Below are 26,800 nucleotides of genomic sequence, written 5' to 3' on the forward strand. Positions count from 1 at the left end.
TGTTGTTCCATGTTGTTTGGTAGCCTGAGGCTTGTTTTCTAAATGGAATGTGGATGGACTTATTTAGGCAGAGCCACCTTCTAACCAGGAGATTAGACCAAAGCCTTGCAGACTCCCTGTAACATAATTGCATCCTAGTTTACTGTCATCATTAACCGCCTATTACAGATCTCTCAGTGTGCAAACCCTAACTTGGCATTTTTAGAGGGAGGTTTTGGGTGGACAGAATTTGTAAGTGTGAAAGAAAGGAGTTGACTGGCAATTCAGTGCTAGAGGCGAGAATTTAAATATTAAATGAAATTTCTGCCTGAATCCACTTAGTTTTTGTTTTTGTTTTTGTTTTTTTTTTTTGGAAAATATCATTCCAGCTTGTTCAGCTGATCTTTTCTTTTTGGCAGGTCCTGTTAGCCTGAGCACACCAGCTCAGCTTGTGGCTCCCTCCGCTGTAGTCAAGGGCACTCTTTCAGTCACTTCCTCTGAACTCTATTTCGAGGTGGATGAAGAAGACCCTAACTTCAAGAAAATGGACCCCAAGGTGAGAAGATGAGGAGTGGGTTTCATTTCTGTTTTTTTTTTTTTCCCCTTATGATGGTGCAGTGGGCTGCTATTTTACTATTGGCATTAGTTAAATCTGATAGATTTCTTGATAAATTGGTTCTGCCTATATGCAACACAGCTCTCTCCTTTAGCTTATGATTCCCTTACCACCTAGTTAGATTATTGAAGTTCATTTAGATTCAAAAACAATTTCCACTTAATTGCATTTATCATTAGCTCGTTCAGAGGTAGGAGAGAACCTCTGGGGAATAGCATCTATAAATATATTTTGCCTCAAAGGGTCCAGGGTGAATTAAGCTACAAAATTCAGCGAGGTTGAGAGTGGAATTATTTTGTTTAGCCTTTATATTTTCTGGCTATATTACCAATATATCACTCTCCTTGCTTTGTCCTCATGACTTACTACTCTGTCGTGCACGCAAGCATGTCTTGTGTGTGAGATACCTCTGTTTCCCATTACCTATGGTCGATTTTACAAGGCACTGCATGATTTCCTATTCTTAAATGAAAATGTAATTTCCCCTTTAAAATGTATTTCTGATTACTTTTCAGACCTTGGCAACTTTATTTTACTAAGAGACATTTGTGGCACAGCCATAAAGCCAAAATTAGGTTTATTTCATGAAAGTGAATGGTAGAATTTGTCCTGAGAGGAAACAGTCTCTTTTAAAATGAGCAAAATAAGCAACCTGTAGAAAGAGAAGAGGTTTTTTAAAAAAAAGAAATCATTTATTTTATAGGCTGTGTGTGTGTGTGTGTGTCCACACACACAATTTTAAGTTTATTGGTAGGAAACTCTTTGAGTTTGTAGTCATGTGAATTATTAAAGTTTAGTGACTTAGAAGTATTTAAAAGTTGTTCTTAATGAGAAGTTGTAATTTTATGAAAAACTTTGTAAATTATCTCTTGTCTTACGCATGTTTCTAGCACATGGGTTCAGCACTGCTGCTTTTATTGAGACAGGACTTGGTAGATTGTTTGAAAGAGTCTGTGCTGGAACTGATTGTTTTGAGCTTGAGAAGGCAGCGAAATCCAATGTAAAGAAAATTTTAATTCTAAAATTACATCAACTCTTCCACTCTGTTGCATGTCTGAAATGTCTGATAATGTATTTTAGTATCTTTAGGAAAGGAAGGTAACCAAAATGGTTTAAACTCTCTAGTTTATGGTAATTTGTGAGTTCAAAAGCTGAAATTTAATTCAGAATATTCTGTTATTCTTTTGGAGGTACATGACTTAAAATCTAAAATGTGATTTAAGTTAATGAATTGTCCTCATTAGTAAAACCTCTACCAGTGTTTGCGATTAGGCTCTTTGAAGTTTCCTTTTGGGGAAAGTTATAACTTCTGTTTCTATCTAATCTTAGTCTGTGCAACATCGTTAATTTTTTCCCTGCTGCTTGGGCCATACAGAATCTTTGAGACTAATTACAGAAATTGTACCACTGCAACCTACCTAATATTAGAGAAATCAAAACTTCTATTTTATATTCTTAAATTTTTTCCAGGCCATTATTGGAATAATTTTGATTTTGTATAGACATTGGTGCTTTAAAGTATTTTGTAAATGAGGACACTGGAGTGTTTTTCTTCTTTTGTTGGTGATACCTGCATTTAGTTAAATTAGCATGGAAAAAAGATACTGAATTTGGGAAATTTTTCCTTCTTCTTGTCAAGGCTTAAAACTTTTTTCCCTGGGATAGTTGGATGGAAATATGTGCCTAATGCTTTAAATACTTTTGCGAGTGACAAAATGGTCATTTTTAAGATGTCATTTTAATCTTTTAAACTAAACATTGTGCCCTTAAGTCATTTCTTTGTAGGTGTAAGCACCTACCACTTGCCTTGAAATTGATCTTAAACATCAACATTTCCCCTGAGAATAAATTTACTTATTATTATTTTAAAAATTAGTATATTTGTCTGAGCCATTTAGTATTACAGTGAGTTTATATCTGCAGGAAGAGAGACCTAGAAAAAACCTGTATATATATATGTGTGTGTGTGTGTGTGTGTACTATATATATGTGTGTGTGTGTGTATATATGTGTGTGTGTGTATATATATATATATATGTATGTTGAAAGAGTGGAGATGATTTCAGATCTGATAAGATCGAAGCTTATATTTTTAACTCATAACTATTTTCACTAGGGAATTTCTGAGAATCTTAAAACTTAAGCCTGTTTAATCAAGTGAACTAGGTAACACAGTTCTAAGTAGCTTCCTTGTTTTTCATCCATCTCATCCAGCTCATCCTCCTTATAACTAACTACCCCCCACCAGACTTCTTCCTCTGATCTTTAAAATTGCTTTTTAGAACATTTTTCTTTGTACCTCTCTCACTCATGGGTTTTTCTCAATCAATTTAAAAAAACGGGCTGTTTCAAAGGATAAATTTTAAAAGATAGCATCTAATATGTGTTCTATACCTGGGCCTCTCATTAGCATATCTAATGGGGTATATAGTTAGCTCCTGCATAAAGAAGATGAACTAGTTTCTTTGGGATGCTTTCAGTTTTACTAATCATTTTATTTCATAATCAGTTATGTCCTTGTATTAAAAAGAAACCTTTGTTAAACTTGAAACATTGAAATGAATACATTGACTTGCTACTTTAAAAAAGCAGGAAGAAGCGAACATACTTTTCTTATATGTAATTTTTCTTTGGCCATAAAAACTGTATCAAAACCTTTTTTATTTAAATAAGAAACCTCTGAATAATTCTGGGACTTTGATAAAAAATCATCATAGTTACAGCACTTATAACTAAGCCATTAGAAAACTTGAATTGATAAATCTAGATTGTTCATATCACCATTTGTTGTGGAAACCATTTTATTCTCTTCCAGTGTGGCTGATTTAATTGTTAGGTTTTTAATATTTAAAGCTTCAAGAGGACAAATGATTGAAGGAAAAAGTACCAACCGATTGTGTTAACTATTCAGAAAAGAGCCATAAATATTTCCTTTGTAATTTAGACCCAGAGTGGATTTTTTAAAATTATGGCATAGGAAAGCAAATTTCTTAATTTTTAACGTGAACATTTTTTTTCTATTTTAAAAAATAGTATCAATATCTGTTCTTCCATACAAAATATGTTCTCTTTTCAAGTGTGAAATAAGATACTACTTTTAATCTTAAAATCTAGAGAACAAACATATTATATATAGTTGGGCAAAAGTAATATTTTCTCTTTTCTAAAGATTTTGGTGATAACTTGAATGGTTAAATCTACAAAACGTGCTACAATTGTAAATTTGGAAAACTAGAATTAAGATGGCAGCTTCTTGCCTTTAGTTCCTCTGGTTCACATCTTTACATTGTAAATTGGAAATTTTGATCTCACCTGCCTTCATTTAAGAACAGTCCACAAACAGTCAATTACAACGTAAAGTAATATTTTTATTACTGTTTTCGACAAGACTGCTTAAGGTGAGGGTAGAGGTGCGAGAGGGAGGGGCACATCTGACATTGGCACTGAGATACATTTAACATCAGCAAAATTTTGTTTAAAAGAGAAATTTTACATATAATTAAATACTTTTTCACTTGGTGACAACATTCAGGCAACCCAAAACAAATTGAAGACAGACAGACAGAGAGAAAGAAAGAGAGAGAGAGAGAAGGAAAAGGGAGAAACTACAATACTTTGATTTGAAAATGTACCTTGGGTTTCATTTTGTGGTGGCAAAGCCCGATTGCTTCTTTTGTGTGACCTTTTAAATTCACATTGTTCGGAAGAAAACGATCACTTTTGTGCAAGAATGTGATTTTGTTTGTTTGGTTGGTTGGTTTGCTCTCCTCTTGTTCGCTCGTTAATTAGGGAGGGTCTTCTGTTGGGTTCTCCTTCCTTTTAGGTGGCTCACAAAAAAGTTTGCGTCTGGAGTTTCCGCTGTTGGTCGCCCAGTTGTGTGTGTTGTGTGTCTGAGAGCATTCCCGTTTGTGTCGCTTTTCAAGCAGTCCCTGGCACCCTATAGTTTATCCAGGCTTTTGGGATTGGTAAGAATTTCCCTGGCCAACCTCCAGGTCTGCTTGGCAGCGCTCTCCAGGGCCGAATGGGGCTTGCCCTGGAAAAGGTCGAGGTTGGGCAGAAAGTAGTGAGGGCAGCGGCGGCACTGCAGGCAGGAGATGAGCTGCAGCAGGATGCCGTTGAGCCGGTCGCCCAGGCACGCCTCGTCCCAGTCTGTTTCCCTCGGGTGCTTCTCGCACTCGTACAGCAGCAGCGTCTTCATGTGGTAGTTATTGAGCGGCTGGCCTGGCAACTCCAGGTGGCGGTCCCGCAGCGTCTTCAGCACGGAGAGACACTTGTTTCGGCAGCCGCCCATCAGCAGGCGGTTCTCAGCTTCACCGAACTGTAGCACCCAGGCGTCGCTCTCCGCAGAGCTCTGCTTGCCGGTCAGGGAGTAACACTCCTTAGAGAGCAAGTTGAACCCTTCGGCCTTGACCTCCGCCACCCGATTGGGGCCGGGCCAGGGGATGTGGGGCATAGGCCACTGGGCCGCACTGCGAGGCCAGATACCGGTGCACTTGAACGCAGGAGTGATTTGCACCACGTAGCGCTCCCTGATGCGCAGCTTGACCTCGCTGGTATCCGCGATCATCTTGACCACATCCCGGTAGCTGCACTTGTCCACCGCCTGAGCCACCAGCGTCTGGAAGCGTGAGCGGATCTTGCGCGCAGAGAGGTAGCCGGACGCTGTGATGAACTCGACCCAGAGAGACATGCTCCGCTTCCGCCCATCGCTCAGCTTGAGCACTGCGCAGCCGGGCAGCGAGCCGTCGTCCACGAAGTTGAAGACGCCCATCTGGTTTAGGTAGAGCACCACCTCGAACTCTGTCGGCGAGATGACCTCCAGCCCCTCGTAGCGAGCATCGATCTCGCTCAGGGAGCTGATGAAGCGGGGCTCCTGTACCTCCACTTCCTTGAGCACGTCCGAGACCACCTTACAGACCTCCCGGATAGTCTTGGCGATGGCCGCCTTGCGCGCCTGGCAGCGCTCCGTGTAGTATTTGTTGAGCTGGTAGACCAGCTTGGCCTGGGCGGCGATCATGTTGGGGCACAGGTCCGGGCTATACACCGGCGTCTCGCAGTACGTTGAGGGATCCAAGGCTCAAGCGCTGGTGGTGGCCCTGCGGCTTGCGAAAGAGGCGCTGCGCTCCCACTAAGCCCCACTTTCACTCTTGTTTTCCACCTGGGCTGGCCAGCTGGTGCTTCAGCTGTCTCGCTCTCTTTCAAAAGCTTTTCTCTTATCGAGAAAATAAGAAGAAGAAAAAAGGTGATCTTTGAAAAAGAAAAGTACGTGCTGAGACTTTTTTGCTTTCTCTTGATAAGCGAAATAAAGATGTGCCTGCGGGAGAGATGAAGGGGAGGAGGGAAAAGGGCAGGGGGAGAGAGAAAAATTCAGGTTACCAAGAGGTTAGGCTTAGACGTCTGCATCAGAGATGCCCCGGGAATCTGGAAATCAGGTCTTTTAAGTGCCAGAGTAAATTTAAAAATAAAAGCGAAACATTCAGTGTTTCATTCTTAAACTTCTCCCCCACACTGGTCGCCTTTCTTCATTCAGCTTAGGTGAGTGCTTTTCTCCTAACCCTCCCCCAAATGGAAGGTGAAGGGTGTAATTAATGTCCAGAGAGCAGTGAAGTGCACCTCCGTCCGCCGCACGGAGGTTCGGAGGTTCGCAGACGCCTGCGCTCTCAGCGTGTGGGTCTGGTCTCTTCTCAGGGGGTCCTCTTGTAGTGGTTTTCCTCTTCTCCTACTGGAGGCGTTGTTTGGACTGGGTTGGTTTGTTTGCAGTGGGTTCTTCTTGTCTGTCTTAGGTGCAAACTGCTGGAAGTTGGTTGATATTCATTTCTGCTTCGTAATTTATAATTTTGGCCCTCACAAAGTCTATTTTAGTGTGACGAGGTCGTTGCTTGCTTTGCATCTGGGGTTTAGTTATAACGATTCGAGGGTTTTTCCTCTCCTCCCCCTTTAGGTTGCTTGTGCAGATTCCACTTTCTGACTCGTCTCTCCCTCCTCCCCTCTGATGTCTCTTTCCCTCTCGCTTCAAATCTCTCTCCCTCTCCCTCCGAGTCCCTCTCTCTCTCTCTCTCTCTCTCTCTCTCTCTCTCTCTCTCTCTCTGTCTCTTTCTCTCTCTTTCTGCCTTGCTGTTTCCTGGAGTTATTTAGTTTATGAATGGTCCTGGGCCATCATGAAGGGGGTGGAGCTTTAGTTCCTACAATCGCTATCCGAGCTGTCAGTGCTTTAGCCAATCCGAGAGAGAAGACAGGCATGCTTGGCAAACGGTAGCAGCCACCGCTGCACTTGATAAAGAAAGGGGGTAAAGAGAGAAGTAAGAAAATAGGAGGAGATAGTAGAAGTCGAATGCTCACACGCATTTTACAGCCCCTTCTTTTTATCCTCCTCTCTTATCAGTTGCAAGGAAGAAAAAGAGTATAGAGAAGGGACTTCTTGGAGATGGCTGGGAGAGTAGCAGTGGTTCAGAAAGGTTCACTTTTTTTTTTCCTATCAACATTGTGAAAAAGGTGCAAACTCTAACAAAATTACTTTGGCTTGAAGGCAAATGGGAGGAGGAAGGGCAATCTGGGAAAGGACCTAAATTTTTCTAGATTTTTTACTCTGGCAGAGTCTTCCTCCCTTTCTTTCCCATCCTCTCCCATTGTTGCCAAGACCCAGAGTAATTGCTGTATTTGTTGCACCAGTTTTGGGGAGGGGGGTAGACATGGGGTGAGGATTTATAATCATAAATCTCTTTTCAGTAATTTCCATATGCTGTTGAAAAACCGGGCAGGGCAAAAGTAGTGCAGGCACCTTGTTTCATAATTACTCATAATTAAGATTCAGATATATTTAATGTTATTACTTTGTTACAAGGACTAACTCGTTATTAGAATGTTTAAGTTGTGAGAAATGGTGCAGATTTATATATGGTGGAATTTTGTTGAATATATACTTTTATATTAAGCCACTAAAATTATTTTAAACGTAATAAAAATGAAGGGAAGTAAATGTGAACCTGAGTTAAAGTTTTCTTAAAATGTTAATTGTTGTAAACCTAATTTTGAATATATTTTCAGACATTAGTTTCATTTGTAAAATCATTTTATTTTCTTTATAGACTCTTGCTTTTAAAAGACTTCACTGCTGCAGAAATCTATAACTATCCTGTTATTGATTACACAGATGGCTTCACTCCTCCCTTGGCATTTCAGTGAAACTCATGCTTGTGCTTTTAGTATCTGTATTATCCTTTCAAGCTCTACCCTTGGTAGCCTTTAGGTACTTATGGTGGAAAAAGCTGTAACAGTGTTTCTGATTTGCTTAGAATTGAAGGTTTATGTTTGAACTCAGATGTGTGGATTCTGAGTCTTTTTTAAGACAAGTCGAGTAGATGGGAATATTTTTAATTAGATTTTGCATCTTAAATTCTCAGATAATGCTGTAACAATAAAAATCTATGAAGCCGGTTGTGCGAATTCATTTTGCAAAACCCGGTATGCATAGGCGGCTTTTGCCAAACCCAGTGGCAAGGCTTGACTTGCTCTCTAAGGCTGAACCAGGTGAACCTGAATTCAGTTGCCTAGCGAAAGTTTACTTCATCAGGTACTTGATGCCCAACTTGGACTTCTCGGTTCTTTCTTACACATCCAGCGCAGACCACTGGTACCTTGTCACCCGCTTCACTCTCTTTGCTGAAGTCTTTTTCTAAAGAAGTTTGCCTTTTTTTTTCCTCCTCTCTCTCAGTCAAGTCGGATTTGTTGTCAAGGACCTGTCTTCAGTGGCCAGGAGTTGGGAAGAACAGTGGGCAGTAAGCGTCCGGGAAACTCAGGGACGCCGAGCTTTGGTCGTCTTGTCGGGAGCGCAGAGGCTGGCGGCGGCGGCGGCGGGTTCCCGGGCCCCCGGGCTCCCGGCTTCTCGGGGTGCGCGGCCGGCGCGGGGACCTGGGCTGCGGAAGGATGGCCAGGAACCCCGCCGCTTCGGGGCCGGCGCGCGTGGGAAGCCCGAGCTCGGCCCGGGCGCTGGCTGTCGGCGGAGGTCACGCGGCGCCTGGGGAAACCATGCAGGCAGGAGGGGCCCTTCGCGGCAGGAGATTTGTTGGCGGCCAGGACGGGGTCCCGAGCTGCTGCTCCTAAGGGCAGTTACCGGGCAGAGATTTGCGGCGGGGCCTGCGGGTGCGGAGCTTTTCCCCTCGACCTCGACGCTTCCGCGCCTGCGATCCGGGAGCGGCCGAGGCCTCGCGCGTGGAGCGCCCGGGCCCGCGATGCCCGCGGGAGGGAGTGTTTGCCGAGAGCCCCCCGGGGGACGGCGTTGTCCTTCCACCGCGCTCCCGAGCCCGCGGGCCGGCGCCCTCCGCCCTCCTCCGGCCGCTCCCTCTTCGGGTGGGGCGGCCCGGGCGGCCGGAGCCTTGGCGCCCCCCCCACCCCCACCCAGCAGCCCACTCCGCCTCTCCATCAGGCTCGCTGGCGGGACCAAGTTTCGTCCCACCCTGGCCCCCTGCTTTCTCCACTTTTACGTACCGAGGTTGAGGGATGATAAAACGTTACAAATGTTTTGATTTAAAAACAATTCATTACCAATTTACCCTGTCCAAGGTAGATGCTCTAGTAAATAATAAATCAGTTAAACAAAGGCGACTTTAATTTATTGCGGTGGTACTAATTAGAAACATCATTTGAGCAATAAACTTAAACACTTCCAGCAAATAATGCTCCCTCTTGCTGGTTCCCTTCCCTCCCCCTCCCCCACCCTAACTCACTCTGGCTGCCTCTGCTCTAAGAGCTGCTTCAGCTGTGTATTTGCGGATCCGCTCTTCCTCTGGTTGAATAATTGAAGGGGGAAACGGTATCTGAGGAGGCTGTAATTGAAGAGCCCCTGTCACCTCTGCTTTTATGTATGTTAGTATAGAAGTCCATCAGCAGCTCCTTGATGGTGTATTAAAACGAAGTGGCAGCCCCTTCTGCAGGAGATACTGTATTCTATTAAGGGAGACCAAGTGAGAGAAAGAAACTCTAGAGGCTAAAAGCCACCTCAAGTCTTCAGACCGATTGATCTGTATTCTCTTGTTATAATCCGTCTCATCATACTTGAGTTAATGAGGCAAAAGAGGGGGAGCGAAATCTGATGGTCCTTGATAAATTCATTAGGGAGTCTGCAGGACGTTTTATTTGACTGTTAAACATCTTGTTTGTTTGGTTTAGGCAGTGCCAGCATCAGCATGCTTCTGCCCAGACCTATCATGTTGGGCTGGCTGCAGACATTCCTAAAAAGAGGAGAGGGACATTTAGGGTGTGCTTTGATTGATTTTGTTTTGGATTTCAGGTAGCCATAACCTTCAGACTTCTCTAGGATTTACCATCATCATCATTACACTAGAGACATTTTATGAGATGGTAGATAATACTGAGGTGGACATGTTTTTTAGTTATTATATAGTAAAATACATACATTTAAACTTTTAGTCTGGAAACTTCCCATTTCCTTAAAAATATGAGTCAAGTTATAGCAATTATTGTACTAGGTTTTGAAAAAGGTGAATGTTTAAGCTCCAGAGGAGTAGTTAGATTATATATTAGATCCTGTTTTTACTTGGTTGTGGTTAAATAAACTTTTAATTATGAATTGAATTTCCTCGTGCAGTGAAACACTTATGGGTGCAGAAACTGGGAAATAAAAAATTCAGCTATTTATACAAATATGATGGTTTCAAAAGAAAATTTGTATGTCTTAATTTGAAGACCTTTTTATATTTAAAATTTGAAGCAGAAGCATGTATTCTATGAATGCTGCTAAAATAAGGTGATGAGTTGACAAAATACTTAAAAAACTGAACATTATTTCTAATTGAAGAATAGTGGGCAATTAAGTTAGAATGCTGATCTTATAAGATTTTATTCTATGACAATGCAGTACTTGATTTTTCTCAGTTTATCCAATTATGGTACTTTCTTGAATAGAGACTCAATCATATTTGCATTCTGCAGTTGACTTAAACAGCCTCAGCTTAAGTGCTTTAGAAAGAACCCTGTTTTCCATTTATAGGCAAACAGTATAAGAGAAAAAAGAAAACTAATGCTCTTTGCCTGTCATTTTTATACATTCCTGCACTGCTGATGAAGCTTGAACTGCTGCAGGGAACGTATGGATTTGAAAAGAAATGATGCAGTAGTTCATGTTGTGTTTCTCAGAAGCAAAACCAAACTAATGGCTGAAGTCAGTGCTTCTGTACATCTGACAGTTATAATCCTGTTTACATTTCCAGAGAATACAGAATCCTTAAATTGTTTCATTTTTTGCTGATCTTGACTTAGAATTGTGTTTACTGAGTTAAACTTCAGTGCAGTTTTTACTTTATCATATCATTGGGACTTAAAAGATCTCCATTAACTTATTATCTGTATAAATAACATACTGTCTTTCAATAATCTTCTCTAAAGAGTATTTAGATTTTTAGATTATATGATTTTGTGTTCCCAGAAAACATTTGAGAATTATTCAAAAAATAATCAGATCATTGACTTGAAAAAAATCAACTTTCTGAGGGATTTAGGGTTTTTTTGAAAGACAAAGGACCACATGTTTACCTGTATATATTCTTATCTCTAAATTCTAACTTTAAAACATCTATGCAGTTGGTAAGTGTTTGGTTCTCATTCATCATATGTATTAAAATGCCTTTTTTTTTTTAATTCTTTTGGGGGGTCAAAATGTAAAAGGGGAAATAAAGAGCTATTAAATTTTCTGTATTTAAAAACATAAAAATGGGAAGAAAAGTGCTTAACCCAAACACAATTTGTTAGTGTATTAGTTGATGAAATTTTTTTGAATTATATTAAAATATCTATAAGAAGTACCAACTGTCAAGATTATACTCTCCACTGTAAGAAGCACTGTCAGGATTATACTATCCACATTGTTATTGAAAGTCAAAGTAAAACTACATTCTCTTTCATTCTCTGTCAAATGATCTAATTTTTTCAAAACTCCTAAGTATCATAGATATTGTTTCTAAGCTATTAATTATTATTCTGGAATCAGCCTGGAGAATAATTAGTAATTGAGCGCATTCTTCAAGTAGTTACCTCTTAATTTTAAATGGTCAATCATACTGCTAAAACAAGTTTTTTAAAAAAATTTCTTTCACAAAATAGCTTAAAAAAACAACAGCAAAAGCCAAACTTTGTAATCATTTTGATTGGTAACCCAAGGGTATTGTTCTCATTGGAACAGTTTGAGCTTAATGTTCTGTCAGGTCAAAGCAGTGCCTTTAACTTTGCATGGTAAGCCTCAAATTGTACTGAAAAACAAATGCTTTTATGTACTTTTGGATGTTGTATGGATTACTTTGGATAATGTACCTGATTAGTGATATTTACACCTTTACTAGTCTAATTGCTGTATAATTTAGTAGACTGAGAAAATTACGATAGATGTTTGGTTTCTCCCGAGTTTGGTACCAACTGTATATATGAGTTCTTTTTCAAACTGTACATGATCTAATATCACCAGTGTTCAATGATAAAGCAAAGAACTTGTACTCAGGAAAATGGAAGTTAGCAGCTTTTAGCCTGACTGTAGTGCAAATACTGTTGTATTAATGAGCTAGGATATGGAATGTTAAGGTAATCCAAGTTAATTCAGCAAATATTTTTCAGAAGGTATTTCATTAAATTTACCATACTTTCACTTACGCTGGTATATGCCTTGGCTTTACCAAGAAGTCATTTAGCTTTTTCTCACTTTAGATGTACACATTTTTGAGTTGTAGCAATCACGTTCCTTTATTCCTGTGATGTAGTTAAACAGTTGTTCTGGAAAGTTGGAACAAAGAAGATTCTGTTTTGTCTGTCTTCTCTTTTGCCTTCCTCTTTTTAACACTCTGAACCTGTTATTGTATACTGTAAGAATTTTGATTTCGGTTTGACTCAGTTCCATTCAGAACATCGAATTTTATGCTTTAAAGAAATGTGGTATTCTTTGTTTAGTAAGATACACTACCGACTCACACATACAGTATGTTTCTTGGGATCTCAGAGCCATCCCTGCTCCCATGTCTACTTTCCCTTGTGGTCAGTGCCAGACATTTAGGAAGTAGATGATTGAGATTAGGGGTGCGGATGATGCCAGTACTGAGCTGTACTTAGTTCGAAACGTATGACTTGGCATTACATTCTGTATTTCTTTCAGGCCCTATGAGACATTTTGTGGGCCTGTGTTTAAAATGATCCGTTAAGTATATCGTAGATAAGTTTTTGTTAAACTTTAGGAAAAGCTAGCCCTTTTATTAAACATTTTAGTTTCTTTTGAAATTCCGCAGCACTCCATCTCTATCAGTCTTCGTAGTAGTAATTTGGCATCCATCTTGTGCTGAGATTACAGGAACTTTTTAATAGACTTTGTGTTATTTTTAATGAAATTTTTTTTTTTTTTTTAAATATCTCGCCTGTTCCCTTAAACATTGTGAATTAGAGTAAAAGTGATGTGCTGAGAGGTTTCTCTGATTCCTGGTAGTGGTTAAATAACAACAACAAAAATCCTTCATTGGCTCTAATCTACGAATAGATGACATCTGTGTAGTATAAATGAAATAATATTCGATGATCTAAGGAATGGAAACTTCTCCTCTAACCATCTGAAATAAAGCTAGGATATAAAACAGCTGTCTTGGCCTATGTATATCAAGGTTCTGCCAGTCTGTTTCTTTTCTGAATTTTCCTTTCTCTCTCCTCTTATTATCTTTGGATCCTAAAGAGTCACTCTTATTTTCTGACTGGTTTTGTCTGTAGACAAAACCTGGGTTAGTAGGTTTAAATTAGCCCAGATAGAGTGAAAAATCTTTGATCTATGGCTATGACTGTTTCCAAATGATTTGCTTGCTGGGACCAGACACTATCCATGCCCTTTCACTTTGCTATCAGATAGGTGCACACAAAGGACCTGAAAGGCTACCAGATGCACAGTTAATCATCATATTAGATAAGTAAAGGGCTCTAACCATACTTAATTACATCTTCTACTTCTCATAGTTATTTTCTCTATAGTACCTTGTTGGTTAAATGCTCTACAAAGCTGATCTTTTCTGCAAATTAGTCAAAACTTTCCATAAATTGTAGCATCAATTAAAAGTGAATGACACGAAGCTATGTATTCCTTTTTTAAAAAATATATGCTTGCTGCTGACACATAGCTTACCTGAATAGATAAGATACAGGGAGACAGTGTGTTAGTATTAAAGAGCATTAGTCTAGGGGACAAAAAACCCTGAATTTTTATCCTGGCTTGGCTACAAACTGTGTGAATGACCCTGATCAGGTCACTATTTCTTCTCACGATTTTCTCAATCCTTAAGTGAGGGGATAGATGAGAAGTGTTTCCTACCTCTGCAGATAGGTACGAAAATCTGTAATTTCCTACAGTAGCATGATGAAAATTGTTGTGTATATCTTCATTAGTCGATTTTAAATCAGAAGTCATTCAGCACAAATTTAGAATTTCAGTGTGGTTTCAATATAGAAATATGAACATTTTCAACAGGAAAAAATCATAGAAAAGAATAAATTTACAAATTGTTATGTTCCATATTTTAGGCTCCTGAGAAAAAAGCGAATTATAGGTTGGAGAGAGTTGTGATGGACGACCCATTGGCAACCTGGAATAAGTTCTAAGAGCATACTCATTATTGCTTGGTAGCAGTTGGATCATAAAAATATGAAAATGAAACAGGCTGCATGTTCTTGTGTATTCAGGAAAAGAGTATGTGTTTAAAACTGTAGGCACGGTTGGCAGTTGTGGGGTTTTTGTTTCTTTTTTTCTCAAATCATCGAATTGCCTTTCAGTGTTTCTGATATTTTCATTAAGATTAGCCATTCCATAAATATTAGTTCTTGATGCCAAATGAAGTTCAAGTTCACAATTAACTGAAAATAAAAGGAATGTTTGGTCTTTAGAGAAATGACGTTGCTTTAAGCACTGTAATATTACCATATTCCTGTTGTATTAAAAGAAAGACCCAAGCAGGGAAATGGTTTTCAAAACATGTCACTAAAGTAAGTAAAGTTTCATACTACTTTCTCATGCTTTTCACTTGTTCGCATCAGAAGATCTGACAAGCATAAAAGTGTTAACATCTTTTATTTTACAGATGTTCTTAGTTTTCCCTCGAACTATAAAGGATGCTGTATCAGACAGAGTAGCTCGGTAGGAAATAATTTCAACACCTCCCTTCACTTATTCGATAACTTACTATTTGTCTGAGCTTGTGGATATTTTTGGAGGGAGGGAAGCGAGACAGGAAAAGACATATTGAGATCTAATTGTTCTCATTTTGAGATATAGATCAGTCACTCTGTCTGCTGTGTTATGCATTCTGTCTAAGATAGCATTTCAGTGGGCATAGTTGAGTTATTTTTACGTCTCTGTCGTGTTGTTTGGAAGTCCCTCCTTAATGCAGTAGGCATGCCAGGTGGCCACCAAGAGAGTTGTTGATGTCCACACTGTGGGTTTGCAAAGTGCAATCCTAAAAGACTAAGAGAGGAGAAATGCAATGCTATTTGTGAATTTATGTTTTATCTCACTTCACTTGAAAATTTATGAGTAGCGTGGCTTAAGGGTGCTGGGGTTGTGTGTTTCAGGGCTTGCCCCTACTGATAACACCCTTGTTGGCGTGAAAGTGCAATGCAAATTATGACAGTTACAACCTTCTGTTTTGTTTAACCTGTCAGTAGATTTCCTGGCTCAGTGCTGAGGGCAATGGTGTGTTCAGCTAGTCCATATTCACCTAAACTTAAAAGGTCAGGTTTCTACAGGCAAGCCTAGTCAAAGCCTAATTGATGAGGAGGGCAGAGAGACAGAATTTACTGTTCTGTTGGCTAGTTTCATATCGTTAGGTTGTCCTGAAAGCATCAGGCAGTCACAGCCCCTTTCATGTAAGTGCTGACCCTAGACAGGAGCTGACAATCAAAGGAGGCAGCCACAGGAACCAGTGCAAGTAGGCTATTGATTTTTCAGTTAGGTCTAAGTAGTTTGTAGTATGGGTAATGGGTGACAGAGGCAGGTATGTCATTATCAATGAGCTCCAGAACAGTAGCGACAACCCTCTCTCATATTTCCTTCAGCACTGACACTATGCATCCAGAGCCGGTCAATAAATCGCCCAACCTTTAACTGACAAGTGACTTGGAGGTTTAGGTTGAGGGGTGGAAGTTATAGAGCTAAACTTCTCTACTTGAACACGTACTGGGTCTAGCAATAGAGTCAGTAATTAGAGTGTTGTAAGTTTTTGAAGTTTGGTTTTGGAAAAGTCTGTGCAATTTCGAAAGTCAGAGTTTACTTTTAAGGTGTTGATCACTTAAGACACATATTTACTTAGTTAAATAAAGAATTGAGCTAATCATTTGTAAAGATACTCTGTGTCATTAAGTTAGGTTATTATTGTATATCTTTGCTTTTAACTTAGACTAGATCCTTATTTAATCACAGTATCCCTCAATTTATAAAAGTTGAGCAGTTGGAAATTGCCTCTTGAAATCCTTTGTAATTCCTAATCTCTTCCTAAATATTTTAACTGCAGACCAATTTTAAGTAGAAAGAAACTTGAACCATTTGTTAAGTGTGATGTGTTAGCTACAAAGCAGTTGCTATTTGACCTTCAAATTTGTTTTATATCGTTTTCACAATAAAATAATCAGGAATTGAACATTTAATGATTAAATTTTGATAAATTATGGTTGCTTCTGATTTTAGTTTTAAAAGCATCTTATATGGATATTTCATTTAAAGATAGATATAGCTCATATTCACATAAACACAAAAGTGCAACAAGTTTTGATGAAAAGTACACATGTTCTACAAGGGATGTGAAATAATTGAGAAATATTTAAAATTTAAACCAGTCTCTTATTTTGTTACAAAATGGAATAGAAAGAGAATATTTACAGCTAGAAGTGGGAGTTTGGGTTGTACCAGGATCCTTGCAAACTATCACATGCTTACATTTTTTGAAAACTTTAAACAAATTGAAATAAAACAGAAAAGTAAATGTTTTTTAAAACTTCCTTAAATAACTTATCGTTGTGATATCTTGTTTAACACTGTGATATTGTACAGAACCAGAGTTTAGGTCTGTAAGCATCATCTAGCTGTGGAGTACCCTACGTGACCACATGAATCATTTGTCCAATGCAACCGAAAATTCCATTCCCCTCTTCCTTTTTTTTTCTTAAGCTAACCAGCAGGTTAATACATACTGAAGGTATGGATGCTTAAATGTTTTCTTAAGTATGCAGTGACGCGTCTGTGTGAATACCCGTCTTCCTTTTGAAGAAAGAAGAGAATACAAATTTGAAATGTAGTGAAAGAGAGCTGCTACTGAAATACTATCATCTTCATTTTGAAAACACTTTGGGATTGTATAAATAAAATGCAGAGAAATTTTATTCAAATCTTTTGCTTTAGTCGCTTTTTGAGATTTACAGATTCTTGAAGCAAGATTCCTTTTAGAATGTTTTTTCCCCCCTGCTTATTAATCATTCACTTAACTGTGTTTTTCTATTGGACTAGATAAAATGGTTAAGTGAGAGTCTTGTAATCTTATGTTAGAGGTACAGCTTCTTTTGCTGCCTTTGGAATCTTTCCTGAATACAGCGTTGTTGTTTTTTTTCGTTCAGGAATTAAAAAAGAGGGGGGCAAATTAAATTTTCATGAAAGAAAATCCTAATCAGCAGTGACAGTGTAAGAGAAAGATGATTGCCACTTGGTCATTGTGGAGAGGCACTTAGATTTGGTGTCAGTGCTTCTGTTAATGATGACTAATGTCTTTCTTGGAGCAAGTGCATGCTCCAACATACTGCTACAGCCCAGAGAAAGAGGGCTCCGCAGCAGGCACCACTCAGCAGAAGCATTGGGTGTCCTAAACAAAGGCTTATTAATGCAATCAGCTTGACAGTTTCTATTATTAGAAATATGCAAACATAATTCTAGGGCATTTATCAACACGTTCTAAGCTTTTTCATGTCCAGTATTAAGAGCTTTATTTTTAAATTAAAATACAGAGAAATCAGGCAGTGTTAATAAGGTGTGCCCCCTGCTTTGTTATTTACAAGAATGGGCACATACATCTCCACTGCACAGAATCACTTGTATTAAGAAAGTTTTAACAAGAGACAAACAGGCAGCAGATTTTTTTTTTTCATATTGCATTGCTATGTCCCAAATAAACACTTTAAAGTTACAAAACGAGGCTGAATGACTCAAAAGATCTTTTTAGATCTTTTAATCTTAAATATACTGCTTACCGAATGAAGATGACATGTGTTATTTCTTCAGTTTCTCCCCAAAGTGTAAGACCTTTCAGAAGGGCATTTGCAATGCTTGTCATATTTTTTCATATACATCTTATTGGCCTGACATGTCTTGAAAACCATGAGAACACAGATGTCATTGCATTCAGACAACACTAATTACTCTGGGATTTTTGCAGCCTCGGTGCCTGCATGTAACTGTCGATTATGATTGTTCATGCAGCCTACAGTGGGGACACTTTGCACATGAAAATAGTGAGACACAAAAATTGTGAGACAGGCCTTTTAGTCCCCTATTGTTCTCCAGTACAACTTAGAAGAAAAAAAAATTCCTGACACATCAATTTCATTCAGTATTTTGCATTTGAACCAGGTTTTGGCAACCCTTCCCTTTGTAAAGTAAGTGTGTTATATTTTAGTGTTCAGTGAAATCTATTATCCGTCTGTTCTTTAACCTTCTTGTACAATCCTCTCCATTACTTTGTCTTCAGGCTTCCTGGGAAATTTCTTTATGTAGCTTATAGTTTGAGAGAAGCTCTAATTGTGATATGAGTCTTTCGAAAATGACAGTGCAAAACAATAAATATGTATGCTGTGTTCTTCTGCCGTGCGATTTAATGTTTAATGAGAAGCTGCAGCAAATATGGTTAGTCTCAATTTCGATAAGTGCAATCATCTTATGCTTTTAACACAGGTCAGTTCCTTTCTTTGTTTAATTTTTCTGTGTAACCTTCTGGAGTTCGGTTGATGATTCATGGTGTTTAGGTGGTTTTGAAGTATCAAAGGTCAAATGGTGGTCAGATCTGGGCCCTCACGGCCCAATGTGAAGACCAAATCCATGTTTTGATAAAAAGCATAATCTGTGTTAATCACAGATTGAAAATAAAAGCGCCAATAATGTAACTTCATGTGCTGATGAAGCAGAAATTGAAGCAGCTTGATCAAAGATGTATGATGAGATAAAACTGCAGTCTCTGCTGTACAGTTATAGTAATTATGACTAATGAACCGTCCAGTCTGGATGAAATGGCATGCCCACAGGGACTGTGTCCAATCAGTTGTGACTTATGCAGGCTGAACAAACCATTGATGGGGTTCCAAATCCTAGTCACAAGAAGAAGACTCTGCATTATTAATAGAACTTTCGTGAGGGTGAAATAAAGTGATTGGAAGTTACCTAAATTTTGTTAAATATGGAGTATAGTTCCTTCTCTCTTTTTATATGTTTATGTAAAATTAAACACTTACTTGTTGACCTCTGGTTTACCTCTCCTTTTTTAAACACACGAGGTCATTGACACAGTTCTGTGGCTTCCTACTTGTTCTTCTATTGTGCTACTTTTGAACACTCCCTCTCTTTCTCTGCTGTGTTTACTTTTGTCAGGGACTATCATTCACTAACCAGAAACGGGAGAGATGCCTTTGCAATGATCATAGGACGTATGAGGCATTTGTTGTGTGTGGGCACTGTTCTAAGTGCTTCACCTGTAGGAACTCAAAAATCCTCATAACTCCTTGAGGGAAGCGATATATATCATCACTGTTTTACAGATGAAGAAACTGAGATGTGGGAAGGTCGAGCAATTTGCCCAAGGTTATATGCTCTTGTAAGTGTTAGATTCCCTTGGGGTGGTTAGTTGTATTCTTCTGACCCTAAATTATTCTCACCAACCTGGATTAATTGTTTGTTGTTCCTGGTTTTCTGGCAGCTGACAAAGCTGCTAGGGTATTTTCAATCCGAGGTGTCATGTACAGGTCTAGCATAGTTTTTCAGGTCTCTAAAGTCAAGTTATATTCAAGTCCCTACATTTCTTCACTTGATATGTTTTAGGTGAGTAGAGCTTTCAGGATGGAGGTTAAGAATGTGTGCTTTTGGTATGAACGTATATCTAAATGTAATATATGTGTCAATTTGATACACTCAAAATCGTAAAATCTTTATTTTTTTGGCTTTTTATTTATTTATTTATTTATTTATTTATTTTTAGGGCCACACCCGTGACATATGGAGGTTCTCAGGCTGGGGATCCAATCGGAGCTGAATCCGCTGGCCTACACACCACAGCAACGAATGCCAGATCCGAGCCATATCTGCAACCTACATACACCACAGCTCATGGCAACAAAAATCATAAAATCTTCAAGTTGTAGTGGGAGTACAGTCTATTCTCTTAAAAGAAAATAGGATACTGCTGGGAAAATAAGTTTGGTTGGTTTTCTGCTGAGATTATCTACACTGTAGTTGTTCTCATCGAACCAGGTATAGTCCTTGGTGTAATGATTTCTGACACTTGGCACCTCGCACACCACCTGTTAGACAGTAGGCATTCAGTAACTATTTGTGGAAAGAGGGAGGGAACAAGGGAAGGAAGGGTAACTTTTCAGTGATTAATTTTGTCAAATACCTGCTTTAATTCTACTTCCCTCGACAGGTTTTTACTATAGGAATTGAACAAAACAGGCTGTCACATGTTATTATTCTTTAAAATCTTAAAAACTCTACCTGATCAATTTTGTTTACCCCGACCCTCAATCTGAAGTCTTTGGCTTCCTTGCCTCTATTATGTAATGCCCTATGGAGAGCTTTCTTTGAACTGATATTCTAGTTACTATTAGTCTCAGTTTAGTATGTTTTCATCTTTGTTATCTCCTCTATGGTGTTATCTATGTATTCCTCTCCCTTTATTACCTTACCAGTGTAAAACATTATTGCAAGGCAGGTATTAATTATTTGGTAGCATAACCTGACAGGAACATAGTACATGCTCAATAAATACTTGTAGATTGATTGATAGTGTTAGTGCCCTCCTCTAACAGGTTTCTTTCCATCACCAAGGTCAGATTTTCAGTGTGAGATTCCTAGAGGTGATGGTCTGTCTGAAAGTCTTTTAAAACTCAGTCAAAGTGAGATTTACATAAGAATGTTGAGCTCTTATTCTGTGCCAGGGGGTATACTAAGCACTTTAATTGTCTTAATCCTCTCGGTAAATCTATAATGAGTTATATCCTATTATTACCCCAATCTGTACAGAAACCAAGGCACAAAGATATTAAATGACTGTGTTCATTCCAAAGCTAAGAGGTAGCAAAACATGCCTTGTACATATGGTGACAGTTTATTTTAAAGCTGTCAAATTTTTATTGGTATCCTGTCAGTGCCATGCTCTTTTTGTTCTTTAATGCCCTTTCTGCAGTTGGCTGTGATTGTTCTTTAAGTTCTGTTTTCCTACCACTTGAAGATATCCGTTGCATGCCTACTTACTTATCCCCGCCTTCTCAAGATCCTCTAGAGCCCTTTTCTTTCCCATTAATTTTCAAGAGGGGAATAAAACCTTGGTATACTACTCTCAAATATTGTGGCTTGATCAGATAATTCAGGGAGAGGAAGAGATCCCAGGTGCATGGTTTTTTGTTTGTTTTGTTTTGCTTTTTAAATTCCTGAGGGACCAAATGACAGTTGTCATTATCCTCATGTTATGCAAGTTTTAAAAAGTGGTTGCAGAGCAACCCACTAGGTAGTCTGGTTAGGAAATTTCCAAAGTAATATGTAGTAAATCATAGGAAAAATACTTGAATTTTAAATCTGGTTTTAAAGTGATTGGTAGTTACATCTGTTTGTAAAAGGGAAGCAGAGTTAATAAAATGCATATTTTATACTTAGGAAACATTGTGGCTTTTAATGAGTCTTTATATAAAGTTGAAACCACTGTGTTATCAAAGAGGAAGCAGTTTACCAAATATAGTAAGCTCTCGGAAATAAACCGACATCAATTTCAGTTTCTCTTTGGATTTCAGCTTTTATGTGGAAGTAGATGGCATTCTGTTTCATAAGCACTGCAATACTCTCTGTGTATTTTTAAAAGTCATGTCTGTATATTTTGCTTGCAGGAATTTAGTTAGTCAAGTTCTTGCTCATTCAATAAAGGTCAATTCACATTTAGCTAAAAATTTTGTCATGGTAAATACCATTGGTATTACTGAATACATTTTAGTCTGAAGTCAATATCAGTTATTGATCTTCCTTTAACTTTTAAGATTAAAATTACCTCAAAAATTTCTCCTAAGTAATTCAATTGGAAATCTTTTAGAAGAGAGTCCAATAAGATCCTAAAAAGATAACTTGTTTTGAAATGAATCTGTTTCATTTTATGCTTTATTAAATCACATTTTATTCATTCATGGTTTTTTTATACCTTTGACTCAGATATAATTCAGATATTGTAAATTAATAATTGGAACTTTTAAAAATGCCATGTGATTCTTTCTTTACACATGTTTGCAGGGGAATTGAAATGATAGATTTAGAACTTTGGTCATATTTACGGTATTTCGAAAGGTAAATTTAAAGTGAAAAATAACACAAAATTATTTCTCTTGTGATTTTACATATGTTAAGCTTATGTTATATTCGTAAAGAAAGACTTGAGGCGAAAGAATGAGCAAAAAGCAAGAACAAAGTATAGTAATAGTGGTTAACTTTTGGTAGGATTAATTTCCTTCATCAGTGTGTTAATATTTATTTAGTAAATTTATATAATTATACGCATATTTTTTGAAATCTAATTTTTAGATAAGAGTTTTAAAATAACTCTTAGGTTGTATAGCTTTACCATTATTTCTTTTATATATTAAAGAAATAAGCTGGGATTCTATTATATGCACCTTATACTTTGCCATGGAAATTGCCAACCAGAATTAAGTTGAGAGTTGTCATGTAAAAAGTATATATAAAACCGTAATACAGGGAGCTCTCACTTTGGTGCCGTGGGCTAGTGATCCCAGTTGTCTCTGTGGAGACACCCTTAGATCTCCAACCTGGCACAGTGAGTAAAGGATCCATTGTTGCTACAGCTGTGGCTTAGGTAGTAGCTCTGGCTCAGATTCAATGCCTGTGCCCAGGAACTTACATATGCCACGGGGGCAGCAAAAAAACAAACAAACAAAACCATAATACATATGGTGCTACTCTACAGTGTTGTATGTGATCCATATAAAAAGCAGATTTCTAAGAACAATATAACACTAATATATCAGCCTTGTGATTATGTGATGCTAATTGATAAGATTTATTATTGTTGTATTACCAAGATAGAGGGATAAGTACAAATTCTGACTTAAATACAAGTTCATCTTAAGGTTCAAAAAGATTACCTCCAAGCAAACCTAATTCTGGGCAGCAGGGTAGTGGGAATAAATAGACATAATTTTGGACATCTAGTAGCTCTTGGTCAGTAATATTTAAAGGCTTTTAATGTATTGAATGCAGATAGGTTTTAAGAAAATGTAGCTTTAATGTGTATTATTATCAGTTCTGACACTTTGTGCAACTTGACTTTGTTTTCTCTGCTTCCTGTGACTTTCACACTAGCTGGTTAAGAGCTTATTTTCTCCCCCGTCCTTTAAACATTTACTGAGAACAGACAGGCAGAGGTGGGGGAGGTTGCCCACTTGTAGAGCAAATGAATATGCACTTACATTGCCATTTATCACAGCTGCCTATAGCAATGAGAGTATTTGTATAACTATACTATCATTATCTTTGCTGCTCTCTCATTCAAGTTTGCAGGTAGAGTAAATATACATACCTTCCTATGGAAAAAAATGTTAGGTTCAGATTGCAAATAGAGAAATATCCTTGGAAGACAACCAGTGAATACTCAGCAACAATGAAGACAGCTGAGGTGAGCAGGCTGTTAAATGCTTATTGGTAGATTTGCAGACAAGGAAAAAAGGCATTGACTAGCTTTGTGCATTTAAGGCCAGTCTATGCAAGAGGCAGGAAGATCAGGAGACATTGTGTGGCCGAAACCAACAGGAAAGAATTGAAAGAAAGACTAAGTGGGAAGGAGGATAGTAGAGGGTTGAGACACAGTTAGTGATGGGGAAAGTCGTGAGAGCAGAGCTGTTTACTGTGATGAAGTGCAGTCAGAGGTAGATAATAACAGAAAGTCCCCTCTGTCAAAAGGGGACTGTTGATTGAAAAAAAAAAGCACAACCTAAGAGTTGAGAATTATGATTGGTTCAGGGGACTTGCTGAGGACTTAAGCCCAGGAGGCAGCCGCTCTCAGGTAGCTTTGAGGGACTACCCCAAAGAGGTGAGAGAGGACAGATACATGGGAGTTTTTGCAACAAAAAGCACGTACTTGGAACATCAAAAAACAGGTATCTCAGATTAATGACTTTAACTCTTTTCTATGCACAGGAAGATGCCAGAGTCTGGGCTCACTGCAATCATTCCTCTGATAGGCACCTTAACCACCTAGACCAGTATCCTGTTTTTCTCCACCCCGAATCCCCTCCGAGCGCACAGTCAGGAGTGGCTGCAGAGGGTCATGGCTTGATGACCACAATGTCCTTTTTTTTAATCAATATGATAGTAATGAGTTTTGGACCACAAAATTGTATTATACCCTGAGCATGAATGTGGGCATTTTCTGTTGTGTGCTTTGGAAATTGGTGGTTTGTTGGTGAGAATAGTATTTGATTCCCATAATGAGTCGCTTTGATTTTAGAGATTGAATTATGTATGTTATACATTCTATAAGAGAAAACAAAAATACATGTAAGTTTGTAGTGCTGCTATAAAAATTAACACAAACTCAGTGGCTTGAATAATACATGTCTCACTGGGCTAAAATTAAGGTGTTAGTAGTACTACATTCCTTTCTAGAAGCTCTGGGGGAGGATTGGTTTCCTTGCCTTTTCCAGCTTCTAGAGGCCTCTCACATCCCTTGACTCATGCTCCTTTTTCCTCATCTTCAAAGTCCACACCCACATGTTGAGTGCTTCTTAAGTCACATTATTCTGACCTGCTAACCCTTCTGCAACCCTCTTCTGCTTTGAAGGCTCCTTTTAATCACATTGGGTGCACTAGATAATCCAGGTTAATCTTATGCTAAGATTCTAGTTTATTACTAACCTAGTTCTGTCTGCAGCCTTAATTCCCATTTGCCCTATAAAGTAACATGTTCATGGGTTCCAGGAATTAGAATGTGGACATCTTTAGGAGGGAGCATAATTCTACCCACCAGAATGCCATCATGGTTTAGAGATACTTCTACCTAAAGGAGTACAATGTTATTCAATCCTCCATTATTTAGAAAAAGTTCTCACCTAACCTAGTCATTCTTCACTGATTTCAGAATAACATAGTTTTATCCTATTGAGTAGATTAAAAATACAAAACTTGTGGAGTTCCCCTTGTGCAGTAGGTTAATGATCCGGCTTGTCTCTGTAGAGGCACCAGTTGGATCCCTGGCCTGTTGCATTGACTTAAGGATCCAGCATTGCTGCATCTGTGGCGTAAGTCGCAGCTCTGGATCAGAATCCACCCCAGGCCTGGGGACCTCCATGTGCCACAGGGGTGGACGAAAAATAAAAACAAAAAAAATATATATATATGTATGTGTGTGTGTGTGTGTATATATGTATACAAAATGTATAAACTTGTCACAGAATTTTCCGGAAGAATTTTACTGAGGATTACTCTTTATAAATTATTGTTGTACTTTCAGGTAGCACTTACTACTGGTACCTCTTTTAATTACAGATGATTTGAATTATGGAAATAGACCCATATGCTAGTCTACTAAGTATCAATTTAGAGTTCTTAATGGTTGAACTAGGAAAACTGCTTTAAGGAAAGGCCAAAGGTGTGTTTGTACATGCTCAATAAATATTTATCAGTCAGTGGTACTAATGAAATCATGGTTAGAGGTCAGTTAGCATATTGGCCAGTTAGCTTATCCTTTTCCAAAGATACTCTTTATTTCGCAGGAGAAAGTATTTCTGGAGAACATTTCAAAGCCCATGTTTCACTAATGTCAGCTGAAGCTTATCAGATACATGTCATATATTTACCATATAGGAAATGTGGAACATGTTCTTTTAAAAAACTTATCTGAACATACATACCTTTAATATTTTGCCCCTTTTGTTTTCATATTTGCTCATTCATATTCTTTCTGTCTCTCTCTTCTCTATGTATGTGTGTATAAATATGTATATGTATGTAAATATATTTTTCCCCTGAACCATTTGTATACATCATGCTTCTTTATCCTTAAATACCTCATTGTGTGTTTCCTAGGAATAGAAACATTATCTTATTATAACCACTATAATTAACAAATTTATGAAATTTGGCATTGTTAGAATACTTTAACATACCATCCATATTTCACTTTCATCCATTGATCAAATAATGTCCTTTAGAACATTTTTTTCCTACAGTAAAGGATCTAGTCTAGGATTAGGTATTACATTTAATTTTTTAGTCTCTTTTAACCTGAAACATTTCCGTTGTCTTTCTTTGTCTTTGCCGACACTGACTGTTTAGAAGAATACAGTTCCCTTTTTAAAAAGGAATAATCCTCATTTGAATGTATGTACTTTTTTATGATGAAGTTCAAATTATGCATCTAATTGGAATATTACATAAGTGAAATTTTCTCAGAGTTTCACATCCAGAGGCATACAGTTTCTACCTGCCTTTCAATCTATGCTGATAATAGTTTTTATCAGCCTATCAGAGTGTTGTCCAATATGTCCAGTATATTTATTATTTTCTCCTTTGCAATTAATAAACAGTCTGTAATGAGACCATGAAAATATCTTACTTCTCATCAAAATGTCCCCTGTACAGGCTAGAAGAATCATGTAGTACTAGATCAGAGAGTCTGAGATTTCAGTGTGAACTCCATGTTTCACTGCTTATAAGATACAAATGGATATACACAGAAATAATTTATAGGTATGTGTCTATATAGTGGTTAGTATACTTATACGTTTTCTTTAGCTTTTTCCTCCCTAAGAAGAGCTAAAAGCAATGGAACTCCAGTAGCAATGAGCATAACCAATGCCCAGATCTTAGTTTCTAATGACAGCCTGCAATGAAAGGAACCGGAGCCCCTAGAAAAATGGCTGATCGTAAGGCTGGAGCAA

At 38.2% G+C, this 26,800-nt stretch overlaps 2 protein-coding genes across 6 annotated transcripts in view; one reads left to right on the forward strand and one right to left on the reverse strand.

The window, feature by feature from the left end:
- LRBA (LPS responsive beige-like anchor protein) overlaps positions 1 to 26,800 on the forward strand; it is a 709,127-nt gene that overhangs the window by 417,462 nt on the left and 264,865 nt on the right. For 4 of the 5 annotated variants that reach the window (XM_047799683.1, XM_047799682.1, XM_047799684.1 and 1 more), the window contains one exon: positions 399 to 535. In XM_047799683.1, coding sequence (XP_047655639.1) covers positions 399 to 535 — 137 coding nt within the window. Of the gene's footprint in view, positions 1 to 398; positions 536 to 8,306; positions 9,981 to 26,800 lie in introns of those variants that run through there. The other variant, XM_047799685.1, reaches the window with a different exon arrangement.
- On the reverse strand, positions 3,943 to 6,614 carry MAB21L2 (mab-21 like 2). The gene is made up of 2 exons (XM_047799687.1): positions 6,209 to 6,614; positions 3,943 to 5,909 (listed from the first exon to the last, which is right to left on the reverse strand). Exon 2 carries the CDS (start codon positions 5,610 to 5,612, stop codon positions 4,533 to 4,535), a length of 1,080 nt encoding a protein of 359 aa, XP_047655643.1. The 5' UTR covers positions 5,613 to 5,909; positions 6,209 to 6,614; the 3' UTR covers positions 3,943 to 4,532.

Source organism: Phacochoerus africanus, chromosome 10 (genome assembly GCF_016906955.1).
Source record: "Phacochoerus africanus isolate WHEZ1 chromosome 10, ROS_Pafr_v1, whole genome shotgun sequence".
NCBI lineage: Eukaryota > Metazoa > Chordata > Mammalia > Artiodactyla > Suidae > Phacochoerus > Phacochoerus africanus.

Coding starts and splice junctions, on each gene's coding strand:
- MAB21L2 (XM_047799687.1), bottom strand. CDS start 5,612: ATGATCGCCGCCCAGGCCAAGCTGGTCTACCAGCTCAACAAATACTAC.